Source organism: Diorhabda sublineata, chromosome 7 (genome assembly GCF_026230105.1).
Source record: "Diorhabda sublineata isolate icDioSubl1.1 chromosome 7, icDioSubl1.1, whole genome shotgun sequence".
Classification (NCBI taxonomy): Eukaryota; Metazoa; Arthropoda; class Insecta; order Coleoptera; family Chrysomelidae; genus Diorhabda; species Diorhabda sublineata.
This window is the reverse complement of record NC_079480.1, coordinates 33,054,708-33,071,818: the sequence shown is the minus strand read 5'-3', so window position 1 is coordinate 33,071,818 and position 17,111 is coordinate 33,054,708. Positions and strand designations below refer to the sequence as shown.

The 17,111-nt window shown below is 30.8% G+C and overlaps 1 protein-coding gene across 2 annotated transcripts in view; it reads left to right on the top strand.

Moving 5' to 3' along the window:
- Positions 1-15,306, top strand: part of LOC130446327 (probable G-protein coupled receptor Mth-like 1) — a 147,716-nt gene extending 132,410 nt beyond the window's left edge. For both annotated transcript variants that reach the window (XM_056782512.1, XM_056782514.1), the window contains exons 5-7: positions 1,025-1,163; positions 7,207-7,378; positions 8,615-15,306. In XM_056782512.1, coding sequence (XP_056638490.1) covers positions 1,025-1,163; positions 7,207-7,378; positions 8,615-8,800 — 497 coding nt within the window. In that variant the 3' untranslated portion in view covers positions 8,801-15,306. The remainder of the gene's footprint in view (positions 1-1,024; positions 1,164-7,206; positions 7,379-8,614) is intronic.
- Positions 15,307-17,111: the final 1,805 nt, after the last annotated feature.

The following is a 17,111-nucleotide window of genomic DNA, read 5'->3' as shown; positions in this document are numbered from 1 at the left end:
ACATTAGTATGCATTCGCGTACCAAATGTGGCTTATGTAACCCCTTTGAGGTGCCCCTTTTGCAAAACCGGGGGCTGAAGAAAATTTTACTTAATATGACGTTGAAGTACTTGAAATCCCCTACAAAATACTTTTCAAAAAAAGTTTCTAGCTCGAAAATTAAGCGAGTTATTGTTGAAAAACCAACTGCAATCAACCAATTCTCAATTCAATATAAATACACTTTTGAATAATTTTTAATTATAAATCTTTGAGATTATTTTTTAACTTTTTATATGATTAGGGAATGATTTTGAAGGGTTGGATGAACCTGATTTATTTATATATACAATTTATCCATCATGATAAACTGTATAGAAAATTTATCGAAATTCAATTTGTGATTTTTTTGAAATAAATGTGAAAATGACCGAAAGTGTAATTGATTTGCTGTAAATCGAGAAAAACTCATTTTTTTTACCTTTGACCTTAAATAAAATTTTTTCCATACGCGGGAATGATGGGGAACATTCAAATTTTATTTTCAATTGTATTTAAAACAATTTTATCGATTGTCAGGAATTTATGTACCAGACGATTATACAACTATAGACGATGTTATTTAAATTCGTTAAATGTTGCCAATTCAAGTAAAAATATCAATGTAACTTCTTGTTCATTCCAAATTAATAATTCGCACAGTTGTACTTTTAATATTACTATTAAAAAATAAAAATTGATAAAAGTTTTGTCGAAGTCTACGTACGAAAACAAAATTTTTGTATGAAACTCGTGGGTAAGTAACTTAACTTAAATTTTATAATTTTTTGAATGAATTACATTAATTTTAACAAGCTGAATTAACATAAAATCATTGGATGAATGAATTTAAAAAAACAAATGCTACTTCATATTGAAATAAATGCTGAAAAATGTTCAAAGTAATCTGGACTTTTCTATATGCAACTTACGAATTGTTTTATTTTTTACTTTAACCTAAAAATTATCATCGTCCTATAAAAATGATTGAGTTTTATTGTTACAGGTGATGTAGAGAAATTGACATACTTTTTCGGGCCAGTCGGAACCTTATTGTTCATCAATTTGCTGCTGTTCGGTCTCACGGCCAGAGAACTTACCTGCGGTTTATGGAAGAGAGAACTCGTCAAATCAACGACAGAGAGGTATGTACTTGTGTAATTTTTTTCGTGAACAACGACCGAATTTCCTAATTACAATGTACAGTTACCATTTCGTAAGTCGTCTTAGAAGACAATTTATGTGTGGGAACATCATTATCGATACAAAGTAGGTTTTTGGGTGATCATCATTAATATATAGTTTAGACGACTATAAAGAAGCTTGAAATATATTCTTTCATAATTAGTGTAATTAAAAACTTCAACATAACTTTTATTGTAGTCTTATTTTTACTTTTACTTTACTTTACTTTTTTTTCGGACCAGTTATCAGATGACGCAATTTATTTGTTAAATATCGAGAGGGGAAGCTTAGTGTGATATTGAATTCAAATTTGTAGGGTTACAACCCTTGTCGCATAGTCGTAATTTTTGAAAAACTTGTATGAGAAAATATATTTATATAAAATTAAAATTCTATTAGATAATTCCGGTTTTGAAGGGCCTTGATACGAATAATATTCTCAATATGAATAGTCCCCAATAGGATAATCACTAGAACGGAGTTGAACGGAGCCAAATCAGGGCTAAATGGTGGATGTTCAATGTCTGTGAAGCCACATACGTGCATAGTAGCATTGTCATGAAGCAACCGCACATCCCCTAAGCAAAACAACGCACAACGAGGAAGAGGCCTGCAGAAAGATTGGCCCTATGTGAAATTAGGTTGCAGCTCGCAAAAACTAAATTTCGCGTGTTACTAAGAAAACTTACTCGCAGAATATTTTTAATATAGAAAAACAAAAACAATACAACAAAACACTCCAGAAAGACATAAATGTAATGAACTCGATAATTTCTGAGATACTACTGACGAATATGGACGCGTATATATGATTTAGCTTTAGAAAAGCGACAGGTCGAATCGTGTCTGCGTACGAATTAACTCGTAGTTGGCTTCGAGATAATTCGTAACATCTTTTTATGATAATTATGCCCTAGAGGTTTTAATAATATAATGTAATTAAATTCTGAACCTTGTCGTGGCAGTCAACGTGTTAAAAGAATTCAGAATGAGTTGAGTGACACAACCTTGCCATGTTTTTCAAAGTTTATTCGTCATAATTCAACTTAATCTATTTATAATATTATAATGTTTTGTTGCATTCCAACTCCTATGAAGGCTAAGACCATACATTAAGCATTTGTTTTATTATCATTAAATATTACTTATTCAATTTTATATCTGTATTTTTATTTTTTTTTTCCTACTCAATATGTCTTTTGATTACCTCTAAACTTCTGCTTTGGGGCCGCACATCTAGGTCCCTTAAATTCAATCAAAAGGAGTCTCTTAGTCCCAAAATATTGTAGCCATTAATTTTCTGGTACTTTTAGTGACCTTCGCTGTTTTTGGCACGAACTCTCCTTTCCGATACCACTCCTTGTAATATCTTTTGAATGTTGGCTCATCAAATTCAACAAATTAGTTGTAAATAACAAAATTTATGGAGCCGACGCATATATGGAAAAAAATGACGACAAGAAACGTGCAGCAAGCGATCTTTTTCACAGAAAATGGAGGGAGAATAAAGAGAATAAGTCATTCATCGACTTCAAACAAGCATTCGACAATCTGGTCCTATTTAAAGAGGAAGAAGAAGATTAAAAAATGAGAAATCTAGCTTTTGACAATAAAGCATTTTTCTCTCTCTCTGTCTCTTCTCCCTCTTTCCATAAATTCAGTTGGGACCTCAAATCCAAACGAGAGTCGTTAAACCACTCGGATGAGATTAAAAACCTCAAAACTATTCAGTGGTTATAAACCTCTCCTTGCAATTGCGAGTCATTGGGGATGTTAATATTGACAAAAAGGATTGTCGCTCTTCAGATAAGATGTAATTCAATGTTTGTCGAGGCATTAGCCAGGAAAGTAGTTGTTTTCTCCTTTGAAGAATGGCGGAATACATATTCGAAATACCAAATTTCGAAATTACTTCAGAGGTGAATGGTAGAAATTTATTTTGATGGTGGAAATGCCAAACTGTGCTGCAGTTTCTTTTGTTTTCAAGTTCCGGTCACTTGAAACAATTTCTTTCACTAATTTAATTTTTTCCGGACACAAGTCACCGTAGACAATCTTTATTCTATTTTTGTTTTTGGTTATTGTTACCTCTCTCTTAAGTCAAAAATTTTATAGCTCAATTTGAGTTCTAGTACGAGCTCTACTATAATGTAACTTTGTGTAGAGCTTGTTCAAACATGTCACTGAGTCGTGCATAAAAATTTGTTTTATGAGGTCAAGAACCCAAGAACCGTACTTCGTATATGTAGTAATTAAAAACAAAAAAAAACTGGTACGGTGAGCTTTAGAATTAATCAAATTAGAGTTGAGCATTAATGGTTACTTTGGAACCGAGATTTACTTCTATGTTTACTGCATAGAAAATGGTCGAAATTGAGTATTTTAGCCGTTTCCAATGGATCCCAATGAAATTATTGAATTGAACGCTATCAGGACAAAGCTACATCTACGTAAAGCCCCTGGATACGATCTAATAACAGTTAGAATACTGCAAGAATTGAGTCCCAAAGCGATAAAATACTTAACTTATAGCTTTAATGTTACGTAAAGGACGACTCACTTTCCATAACAGTAGAAAGTGGCATAAATAAATCGACAAAACTACTCGTCGAAAAAATACAATCAATCATTGACCAAAGAGATATACCAAATCATCAATTTGGATTCAGAGATGTGCACGTAGATTTTGAAAACAGAAAATATTGCTCTGCAGCGTTTTTAGACATCACTCAGACCTTTGACAAGGTTTGGCATGATGGCCTTTTATTTAAAATCGGAAAGTCCTTGTCTATTAAGTAATACCAAATCCTGCATTCCAAACACCACTTTACAAAATAAACGCCGGAGTTTCTCAAGGCAGTGTCCTTGGACCGCTGCTTTACCTCATCTTCAAGGCAGATCTACCAACTAACAACGATGTATTAGCAGCTACATTTGCAAGTGACACCGCCATACTAGCATCACAAAGAGATCCTACATCATCAAATACATTACAGCTCCATCTCCACAGACAGAACAAATGGAGCATTAAAAAAACGAATCGAAATCAGCCCAGGTAACCTTCACTAACCGCAAAGGCAAAGTTACTCTAAACAATCACCACAACGTGATGATTTCAAATATCTTGGCATGCACCTGGACAAGCTATTAACCTGGAGGAAACACATATTCATCAAATGTAAACAATTTGGTTTGAAACTAAGGAGTTTACACTTGGTAGGAAATCCCAATTATCTTGTACTGATCTACAAAGCGATCTTCAAGTCCGTATGGACCTACGGAGTCCCATTGTGGGGATCAGCAGCCAATATTGAAATTCTGGAGCGTTTCCAATCGAAGCTTCTACGAATTATCGCAAATACTCCATGGTTTGTGCAAAAATAGGTCAAGGTATTGAATTGTCACAGAATTTGCTTATTATGATAATTGTTATTAATTGCTTAATTAATTGATTTTTTCATCGTTTTTAATAAATTAAAACGTTAATAATTGATAATTATTAGTATCAAGAAATTAAATAGCCGCCCATCTTTAATTGGATATCACTTGAAAGTTTAATATTTTTTGTTAATCCAAAGAATCCTTGTAAAGTTGCAAAAAAAAAGAAAAATAGTGCTGGAATGCCGTGTCATTAAACTTTGGAATACCTCATAGTACATTTCCAATAAATATAAACGCGGATTTCTTAGGAGACAACAACCAGTATCTGAATAGGAAGGAACTCGTATAACTTGTCGTTTTTCGCTTTCAGTTTCTGTAATTAGTTTCACTCGCTTTCTTTTACAAACTACAATATTATTAAGTCGGAATCAAATGTTTTAACAGATAGAAAATCGTATCATTTTTCAATATGTTGATTTGAAAATCCGTTCGTTCCTTTAAGTTAAATTATTAAATGTAATTTTATTCACAGGACTACCCTGTATTACAGGATGTTTCCGAATTCATGCGACAAAATTGCTTCCTATAATAAAATTTCCTCAGACCACCCCTTTCCGAAATATCACCCTTAAAATATGGTGACTAAACTCTCTATTTTTTTTTCTAAAATCTTTGCTTCATTAAAATATATTATTTTTTAAATAAAATTTGTATAATTTTCGGGAAAACTAGTGTAAGAAATTGCATTTAACTGCTGAGGCAGAATATTGAGTACAATACTGTGATGTATTTCGTATTTATTTTATTTACACTCTTTCTATTCGTATGGTGAATTAATAAACACTGTCTCTTCAAGTTCTTAATTTATTTACACACTATACACTACACTAACTTACAATAATTTACTTATCACTATCACATAAATAATTTCTGCGATTACTTTTACTAATTTAATCTTTTCACTATGAGTATTTATTTAAAACTAAACTAACTGCGTTTATAATTCTTCCAATATTATTTATATACCTAAATAAAATTCTACAAAGTTCTAGAACAAAAAAAAAAACAAAATAAATAAATAAATAAACGCTATAATAAGGAGTTGTAAAAAGACACATCAAAGGCGTTTTCTCTATCTATAAAAAATGTTGAAGACGCCGCGCGAATTCGCCAAATTTTAAAATGCAATTCCATCTAGACAGGGCTGGCCTAAGGACCCATTTCGCGAGCTTGTTCGTAACAGTTCCAATCCATACGTTAACTGAATACATATTTTGAAAATGGTGCTCTATAATTTTATCTGATTATTGTAAAAACTTATGAGATACTCTTGAAAAATTGAGGATTCTGTCGCATATTTTCATCATACAGATGAATGGCTGGTATTTGGAGTGTTGGTAATTTTTCTAGTGTTTCTTTTCGAGTTTACATCAGTTTCATCTGAAATTGCTTGTTTTACCATTACATTTTTAACTATCCGGAAACGACGAGTGTTTGTTAAATTTATTTTTAACAATCCAGTCGCAACCTAAACTTCAATTGGTGACTCTCAACAACATTTGAAAATTTCTCAACGTCTCGGTTTCCATTTTGAATCCGTTATCAAGAGATAAGGGAATTAGGGTAGTTAATTAATTAGAAGTGATCCGATTCCGTGGTCTTGATCTGGTGCATACCATCGAGAACACCGTGAACAATAACACTGTTGACTTTGAACCTGGTGAGCCGTAAAACCTTGTAAATATAGGGGATCTATTGGCGGGTTTTGACTTTTCGTGTTCTCGAGAGGTTTTAACTGTATTGGTATGATTATGTTCAGTTGAACAGGGCGAGATGCTATCGCGAAGAGGTAGATGAAGAGAATATTCGTATCGTTATCTCTAGTTAAATTGTTTGCTTGCCGAATTATTCCAGACTCAAAGAAGTGGGGCGATGATTGATTCTATTGAAGTCGATTGTGTGTCCGGTATGTTGGACTAGAGTAGAGGATTCACAATAATTTGTAACAGACTCCAGGTGTTCTTTTACTCTAATGGAAACGCATCTATTTGTTTGGCTTATATAGGAATGAAGTTAATCTTAGCAAGGGATTTCATTGCTTTGTTTTATCTTTGACAGATCTGATTAGATGGGAGATTTTTTGTTGGGATTTGACGATTGTGCGAATTCCTTGTGGAATTCTGTCTGTGATACCCTAAATATGAAGAAGGGATATTTTCAATTGATTTTCCAAATTGTTGTAACCAATCAATCATTGTTGCAAAAAATGTCCCAGACAGCGAGACGTATCGCGATACGAATATCTGAATGATAGAATTAAGACTGAGGATTCAGAGTTTGATTGGTTAATTATCTTCAGATAATGTAGGTGTCTAGGTTTTTCTTCTTCGTACATGAAAATCATTTTATTGATAAAGAATTCGCACCGGTTCACAAGTGATTATAATAAGTGAAAAAGAAAAATTATTTTATTCCCCTGAAGCTGTAATGTTAGTTAGTTGCGCACGTGTTATTTTGAAGTAGTAAAAAGCATTTTGTGTACACCGTAGAAGTAACTTTGAACCTCCATTGCACCTAGGTGAAAATAATTATTTTTTTATGTTAAACCACCACTTGTTGCAGAGCTGCGCTTGGAAGAGTATGTCTGAAGCTGGTAGTTGTTATGGGTGTAACCTGGATAGCCGATTTAATTTCGTTTGCTGCAGGGGGTCCCCAAGAAATTTGGTACGTCACTGACATAGTTAACAGCATTCATGGTGTTTTTATCTTCATCGTTGTTGGATGTCAACCGCAGGTAAATAATTTTGTTTTTATACAGTGACCACCATATTAAGACCGCTCAATAAGTCGTGTGACTGACCCATAGATGACTCTGCCATTGTCAAATCAAACATTCAAGAAGTACCAACCAAAAGGCGATGTGTTTACATTTATGCATGAATATTTGATTGTATAAAAGCTTTTTTCAAAGTGAGTGTCGCGTTTACTCACAGTCGATCAAAAACAACCACGTGTTGATGGATTCAGAGCAGTGTTTGGCCATGTTTACACGTAATAAAGCAGATTTTTTGCGTCGATATGTGACAATGGATGAAACATGGATCCAGCCGCCGGTGTACCACGTCCGGAGCGTCCAAAGGCACAACAGTGAGCTAGAAAGGTTATGGCTTCAGTAATTTGGAATATCGTTCATCGATTATATCCACAAGGAAGAGACAATCAATAGCGAATACTACATAGAGTTTCAATGCAAAAATAGAGGAAAAACGACCTTATATATCGAAGAAAAAAATCAACGCACCTAGACAATGCACCGATTCACAAGTCGATGGCAACGATGGTTAAATTGAACGAATTACACTTCGAAATGCTTCCTCATCCACCGTATATTTCATATTTGGCTCTCAGTTACTATTGCCGGCGAGAAAGTCAGTTCAAATGAAAAAGTAATTGTTGAAACCGAGGAAAAAGACAAATCTTTCTACGAGCAAGGCATTGAGATGTTGGAGAAGCGTATTGGAGATTAAATTAATGAATAAAATCGATTTTTTGGCATGTGTTTTTCTTAGTGAGTCACATGACTTATGTGAGATATGTGTTAATTCAAAATTTTCCGTTTCCATTTTAATTAGAGTAATGTTTAAACCTAAAAATCCAAAATTAAAAAAAATAGAACAACGGATTGCTTCGAAATTTCACATGAAACGCGGAAAAACTTTCTGGTAGCCCTTCCACATCAAAAACAAATGAAAATATCGAAAAAGTCTGTAATGTTCGATAGTGTTCGTCCGATTGCTGAATCTATAGGAATTGACGGAGAATGTGCGTGGAAAATTTTACGTGAAAATTTTAACATGCGAAAAGTGTGTGCTAAACTAGTGCCTCATTCCCCATTTTCCGTCAAGAGGTTTCTAGCAAAGTACAACATCCTAGTCCCGTGAATCTTTTACTTTATTTTTCAAGTTTCTTAGAATAATACAACTCATTTTGTAAATTATCTATGTAGCTCTGTTATCTGTTATGTCTGTAGGTATTATCAGCTGTAAAAAGATTTTGGTGTATGCGAAAACATCGACAAAATGGAACAGCAGGAACAACTAACCATCATTCTACCAGCTCTCAAGGTCCCCAATCAATGGGTGATACTTTGACCAACACAAACAGTGTCCTAACAAATGGAACTACTAAGACTGTGCCTTTAGAAACAAGCTGTTGAGCCAGTCGAGAATTGTTGAGTGTATCAAAAAAATTGAATTGTAAAAGGGATTTTGGACAGAAAAATAATTTCTAATTTTAATATATAATTGCAAAACTCTAAAATTCTTATTTTGGCTGTGTATACATTTTCAAACACGTAATTCAATCTCTGAAATTATGTTCAATAAGAGTCGAGAAATTATTTTTTGTCCATATTTATATAATGTACATAATATGACAACATAGTTAATAGATAAAACTTGATGGCAAAATTAGATGACGAAAATCAAATAGATTCATTATGAATTACTAAAAACGATTCCTAATATCTAAAAATATGTTACTGTCGAAACAAGGTACCGTCATAATTTGATTTGGAAGTCGTCGTGTGAAAATTTGATTTACAATCAAAAATCGACACAGCTTCAAAATGATTTGTTGAATGAAAAAATACAAAAAAAAACATTTTAATTCTTACATATCAGTTTGAGCATCATTATCCTGAATATAGGATTCAGGGATACCATCTTCCATGCTCGTAGATGTTGATAATGACTTATTATACTGATGAAATTTATCCTGATTTGCACAGTTTTAGCAAATCCTGTTTCTTCTAAATACTGATAGGTCAAGGTTTAGATTATGCATTTTTTTCGTGTCGATCTCAGTGAAATTTACCTTTACCTTTACCAAAAACATATTTCAGGCATTTCATATTTAGCCAACCATTATCCCTGTAGGTGTTTTCGGTTTTATTTCTCATTATTAGTTTTGGAAGCTCTTCCAAATCGAAGAAATGTTTATACTCATCGTGTGTTCATTATGTAGGAATTTTTGTTCAACAAGGCATCAATATTTTGATTACTTTCAATAAAATTTATAGGAAACTTCGTGCTCAACAACTATATATTTAGCAAAAACCATATGGTAGAAAGTTTAGAGCGCTATAATTAAAAACCTATGCGTTATACAAAAGTTTCAAATAAAAAAGATGACAAAAATTTTTCTGTATAAAAATGATTTTTATTATTTTCATCGTACGATGCGCGGTTCGCGAGATATTTAATAAAACGTGTTTTTCAAGATGGCGACTGACGCGGGCGCTCCTCCATGACGCCCATTTGGATTTACATTCAAGGGAGACCCCTGAACATATTCCACAAAAAATCGTTTTCTAGAACTTTGCATTTTGAATCTACTTTTTTTGTTTTGCTCTGGCACTTGGCCTATTATACAAAAACTTTAGACGAATCCGAACAGCTGTTAATCACGTAAAATATTTCCGAATTTTTTTTTAAGCTTTTTCGACCAAATGTCTTAGTTTCGCCCAATAAAAATGTACATAAGACTTTTGTCTTGTTCTGATAGAACTAGGAAGTTTCAAATGATCCAATATTTTTCTTTTTTAAAATCCAGCTGTACTTATCTCGTTTTAGCAGACTAAAAGTTGTAAAAATGGAAATAGAAATTTTTTTACCACTTGCTTTGTATACTTTGACATTTTTTAATCTAATGGAGTACTTAACATCGAATAGGGCACTCGCATTTTTTAAAAAGTATTTATTTTTGTGTGTATTTTAAAGTTCTTGATATGAAATAATATCAGAAAGTAAAAAATTCAATCGAAAGTGAAAATATAATAACTAAATCTTTAATTGAAAATCGCAAAAATTTCAAATTTTTAATCACATAAGAAAACAATTCTCATTGGTTTTCATTTGTGACGTCATAGATTTGATAAAAGCATTTGTTTGATAATCACGAGGTTATCGTTGCCGACAACGTAGCATGTGCTGTTATAATACAGTTTCAAATTTTTCTAAAAATTAAAAGTATAATAAACTCAATTACTATAAAATAATAAATAAGTTGAATCTTACTAACATTAAAATGATCCTGGCAACAAAACTAATTGCATCTCGAAGGATCGTCATATCATAGTCGTGATATTTTTACATCTTGGCACAAAACACTTATTTTAGAATAACTGTCGTATTTACTTTATATAAATGTTTATTTTATACCTATGACGTCTCGCAATATGGCGACCCCACTGAAATGTTTAAACTACCTTCAAAATTTTTGTATTTTCAATAATTTCTTCCCTATAAATATTGATCAAAGAATTAAAACAAACATTATAATAAAAGTTGTATATAAACTATCCAAAAATATTTTTTTTTCAAACCATGCAAATACCCTATTGGGTAAAAATGGAATTAGCTTGTTTTGGCAGAAACCCGACGATGTCAATCATCCTGTAAGATTTACCATCAAACTCTATTGCGTGGTAGCTTTTGTCATACTTTTACCATTCAATTTTGTAATGTTGTGGAATATAGATTTTTCTTAATGGTACGAGAGCTAGCAACGTCAGGGAAATAAAAATTACGAGCTATCTGGCTGGCGGTAGTGGTTGTGCATCCTACCTGATCAGGTAAAATATCAATATTTCAAATCATTTTAGGAAGTCCCTTTTTGTTTTTATTATTTTTATCGAACTTTTTGCAACACTAATCTATCAGTGCCAGACATTTTAATTGTTGTTCAAACTGTGCTAATTTTGATTTAAAAAAAAACAAAATTTCAAAAATATTTTAGTATGGCTGAAATTTTTATATGACGTTATTTAAATATCTAAAAATAAAATTAATTTGCCAAACAATAATTCGATTGTTAAACCTTCAGCCAGATCGAATAATTGCACTAGAACTGCATTTTTTTAGATATCAACTTCTGTATATGAATTTTGAGACGTTTTATCTGGCAGGCTTTTGCCAAAATCTACTGCACAGTATTTTATATCAAAATTGAACTAGAATGTGCTGGGAATATCTACTGTTGACATAAATTAATTTCAAATAGATTAGATATTTTTTAAAACTGTTGTAACAGTTTTTGTAATATCCATCGGTGTCATTAACTTTTTACACTTTTTCAATTTAACTTTCCACTTTTAGATGGGCTTTAGCAATCGAATTATTGTTCAGCAAATCAATTTTGGGTTTTTAGATACTCAAATAATATCATATAAAAATTGCAACCATACTAAAACATTAAAAATAAATATATGGCAATAATAAATTCATGTTGGAAAAAGTTCATTAAAAATAATAACAAAAGAAATGTCTTGAAATGATTTAGATTGTGCACTGATGAACGCAACCACTACCGCCAGAAAGATAGCTTGTATGACGCTCTTGAGAGTGAGGGAGATAACATATCACAAACCTAGCCTACCTGGAATTCTCTCTTGAATACTTGGCTAGCTCTTGAACTATAATACTTGAAAAATGGAGGAATATACGATTTTACTTATTCTATTTTGTACTAGCTACTGAAAAGTAACGAATGCGAAATGTACTTTTCAACAAGTTGTATACCCTATTCTTCCTACGAGCACATAAAAAATTCTCCAAAGAAAGTATTTTTTTTTTAAATAAAAAAGTCAATTAAACAATATCACACGTGTGTTGAATAGTTGAAAATCCTACAAAATATTTTTTATTTTACAATAGTAGAGATGACAAAAACGAAAAGAATGATTGTGATATATTTTATAACTAAAGAACGAAAAGAAAACCAATAGAACAATAAATTTTTTGTAACTATATATTATTAATGATTTTGTTTTACTTTTTTTCTGAGACGTTATAAAATGTAAAGTTGTTATAACAATAACGAAATTGCAGTGGATTTTTGTAAAGTTGCATTTTTGGTGGTGTCCCTAACATATGTGTTTATTGCCTCTTGTTGCTGTATAGATGAAGTTGCATTGTTTTTGGGTTGTGCAATGTCAGTATGTTATCCAGCATTTTGTTCAACTTCTTTGTTTACTGTCATCTATGCACTGATCAGCCTTCATTATGGAGAATTAATATTCATTCAACTACTTTATACATTACCCAGTAATAGTAATAACACTCAATTTTAACGCTTAAATTATCTTGCAGATACTACTATGTATTTGAATTATCACAACAAACTTTCAATTTTTATTGTAAACACTGATATAACCTCAAAAAATCATATTGTCTACTTGTTTAGTCTCCTTAAATTTGGCCTTTTGCCTTTCGGCACCCAGCCAGATACATATTGTTTCCGCGAATTGTCTCTATCGGTCCAGACCATATATAACATAAGAAAAAGAAGCATTTGTTATTTTTTAGTACATGTGTGAAAAGAACTACTTTCTTAGGTTAAAATGACTGTGCAATTCATCATTTTTATAAGTGGTCGTAGGAAAATTTATTTTATTACTATTAATGTTTAACTCCAATTTTCAATTAAAAAAAATCTACCATGGTTTTGATTTCTAAATTCTCAAATAACATATTTATATAGTTTTATATAGCAATAATATGAAAATATGTCTGTCCTTTGCCATTAGGGCTTTGTAATTACATATGAGAGATATTTTTCTATATTTTTGAAATTTAAAAAATTTCTAATAATAGATATTTTTTAAAACTGACTATACAAGAAAATTTTAGAATATTCATCTCTATTCGATTTTAGTTATTTTCCCTCAAACTTGTTTTCAACATTACTATCTACAGTATATTACGAGTGCGTTTAGTTTTGCAAAAAAATATATTCGATAGCTTTTTCATACCAATAACGGTCTTGTTCTTAAAAATAGCCATTAACACTTGGTGTGAACCTTGGACCACTAAACCATTTTTTCAAGTTTAGAAAAAAATATAATCGAAAAGAGATGTGATTTATGGTATTTTGACATTTTGAAATTTAATGTTTTCCAAACGCTTAGAAATTAATCATGTTTTATAATTTATTTTCTTGTAAATTCGAAACTATAAAGTGTGTTCAATCAATAAAGATGCCAAAAATGCATTGTAAAGACTTGCTATAATCTATATTTTAAGTTATTTATCTAAAAAGCACGTTGCCAAGTCGAACAAATTAATATAATTGTACATTTGGAAATGCATCGTCGTTTTTGCATTGAACGAATGCAATTTGATTGTATGGATGCTTACAGTACATTTTCTTACTTCTAGATAGATTCTACATTTCGATTGAATAAGAAAATTTGATAAAGGAACTAACAATATCAGAAGTTTCAATAGAAAAAAGGGAAAAAAAATACAATCCTTTATCTACCACATTATTTATCGAAAAGTAATAAATTTAGACAATGAGTTCAAAGGCACTTCTACCTGTATTGTGTAAGGTGTCTCCACAGAAAGCTCACATTTAAAAAAAATAAATTCAATAAAAGTTTATTGATAAAATTTTTGTTACAAATCAAAATACATTTCTTAGGAATTTATTTCTTAAAAATAACATCATCCAAATGTGAACCGTCGCTGACACATCACTGGCAGGTGATGGCTGCTTTAGATTTGACGTAAACCTACAGGTGTTGAATCGGGACTGAGTGGAGGCCAACTTATGTCGCCTCTCCTGGATTCTGCGTGTATGAAGTTGCTCCGTCTTTCTGGAATCATTAAGATGAAAATGAACTTCATTCGAAAACAAGATGCTGTTAAACGTTGGATCAGCATCTCGAAGTTTGACTGGTACAGCCCCGAATCTTTGTGTGTGGAAGAGAGAGATTCGATTTTTGTAAGAGGGGGGGTTTTTTAGAAGAGGCCCTGATGTAGGAATAGCTCCTCTGCAGGATTTGATTTTATTGTCACATGACTGCATAAATGTCGATTTGGATGTTATACACAACAGTGTTTACAACTCTCAAAAATTTATGTCCCTAAAGCACTAATCAAAAATCCCTAAAATCCCCACAATTTCTAGTGTTTCTTCCTTAAAAGAAATTCTGATTTTTTAAAATCATATGTATTCACATAAAATATTTATTTTTATTATTGCTATTAATTATTTAAGTTATAAAAGTCCCTAAAAATACCCATAAAAACACCTCATCCCGTAATTTTTTCCCTAAGTTGGGAACCCTGGCACACAATCTCATTCAGCTCTGATATTTTCACTTTGACACAGAATGAAGTTTTGATCGCTTACAGGAAAGAAACTTAGCATAGGCAACACAAAATACAGCTACTGATATTTTGTACGTTTTGAAAACAAGTTTTTCAATTCTGCTAAGTAGAATCAGATTGAAGTGGGACATCGATAAACTTTATTTTTAGTTTTGATTGTAATTAAACCACAGAACTGTGTGTCACGATAAATTAATAGGTAAAATACGAAAAATAATACAATACGATTCGCATGATACAATTTGTTAAACCAGAGCGTGATATTATAGAACTGTACTGAAAGCAATCTTACATTCTTCCCAGTATTATAAAAAAAAAAAAAACATAATACCGCATGTTGTGAGTGATATGAAGTTATTTTGAAAATTTTTATGAGTAACTTCGAAAATTTTAGAGTAATGCTTATTTATTTATATTACATTGTACTTTTCTCGCATTGTGTATATATACATAATTTGTTTTTATGTTTTAAGTGTTTGTTGTAAAGATCAAAGAATGTCAGTATTTAATTTTTATATAAAAAAAATGAAATAAAAGCAAAATTTTACTTATAGTTTGATTTATTTATGAATATCCCTTCATCCTGAGAAACTCAACCAGAATTGTATCCTATATTCATAATTTTTAACTATTTTCTAAATACTAATAACTACTAGCCATGTATGTATATGCAGACGATATACAGGGCGCTCTACCACAGAGAGATCTCGACAAATGATTTATTTCGATATAGGAATAGGAATCCTTACAGAGCCTAGTTGCTGAGATATAGGGTGATAAAAATTTATTTATATTATTTTTCTATTTTTTACGCCACTGGAGCAAATTCTTTTTTTAATTTTGTTTTAAATTGCCTGATTGGTTAAAAAACTGATAACCTTTTATGGATCTAAAATGAACGGTGTTGTAGAAATATGCCTGTAAGCAAAAGTCTGCAAGCAAGTAATTTATAATTTAATTTCGAATAATGATTAAGCATAAGTAGTTCACAACTAATAAAAATTATTCATAATCTCAATTTCAAACAAAAAAAATTGTGTGTGTGTCAGCTCCGACGCACGACTGGAGTTTACTCCTCAAGTTCGATAGTCTAACCAGACGCAAAAAGAGTTTATTTGACTTAAAAAAGATTGATACTGTATAAAAGGGTAAATTTCTTAATTAATGAAAATAATATACCATGTTATGGTATAAATATATCCAAAATAAATTATTAAATAATAATAAGATATAAATAAAGCAATAAGTTCAGTTCTGTTATTCGGTTACTTAGAGCAGTTTATCACAATAAAATAAATAACATTCTTTATATTAAGTTTTGGCCAACACTATATTCTAAATTATTATTTAATTTTGACAAATCCTGTATAATCAAAGAATTTAATCCATAAATTGACAGATAAAAACAGGAGTACCAACTTCAAAAATTTGTGTGACATACCAACATAAATTTTAAGGTTATAAATGATAAAATATAAAAATTTTGACAACTGCAATGATAAAATTAATAACATAGGAATGAAATAAATACAACAAAGAAATTATAGAATAATATTATTTGAATAAAGTCACAATAATTTAAAAATTTAGAAATGACAATTTAGTAACTAACTTTTAAAATAAATATCATTGGTTAAAAAAAAATGAATAAAAAAAAAGGAATGAAGAAGAGAATCAACAACGGGAAAAAAATTTTTTTTGGCAAGAAGAGAAAAGAGTAAAATAATTTTAATTGAAATTTAAAAAATTAAAATCTTGATAAAAAAGGCATAAAATATTCAAAGGATTGATAATTAATAATTGTATAAGTGTAGTAATAAGAAATTAGTGAAAACAAATAAGTAAAGTGAAATAAGTGAGAATACTCACAAAGGGACAATTTTCAAGATAAAGAAGTTGTGAAAAGGAAAAGAACAGGAGTGGAACTACAGCGGAGTATCTGTTTATTCTGCAAGGCCGTAACAATTTCCAATTAAAAAAAAAAAATAAAAATACAACATAACAAACACTTAAGGTACTGTTTCTATTAAGTTTAAGTATTTCTTTTAGTATATAATATTTGAGTTCACATTTCCATATAATTTAGTTTTATGAATGTAATTACGAGTATGAATGAATGAATGAATGTTTGTAAAATAAAATAATTGTAATAGCTAGTTAAGAAATTTTATATTTTGAATATTTTATTCATTATAAAGAACAGACCCGGTCTTAAAACTATTATCATCTGACCTTATAACCATAACAATTTATCGCAATAAATTTTTTTAATTTGACCTCACAATATAATACCCTGAGAATAAAAAATAATAATAACATAATAGAATAAAGAAATTCAAATAATTATTAATG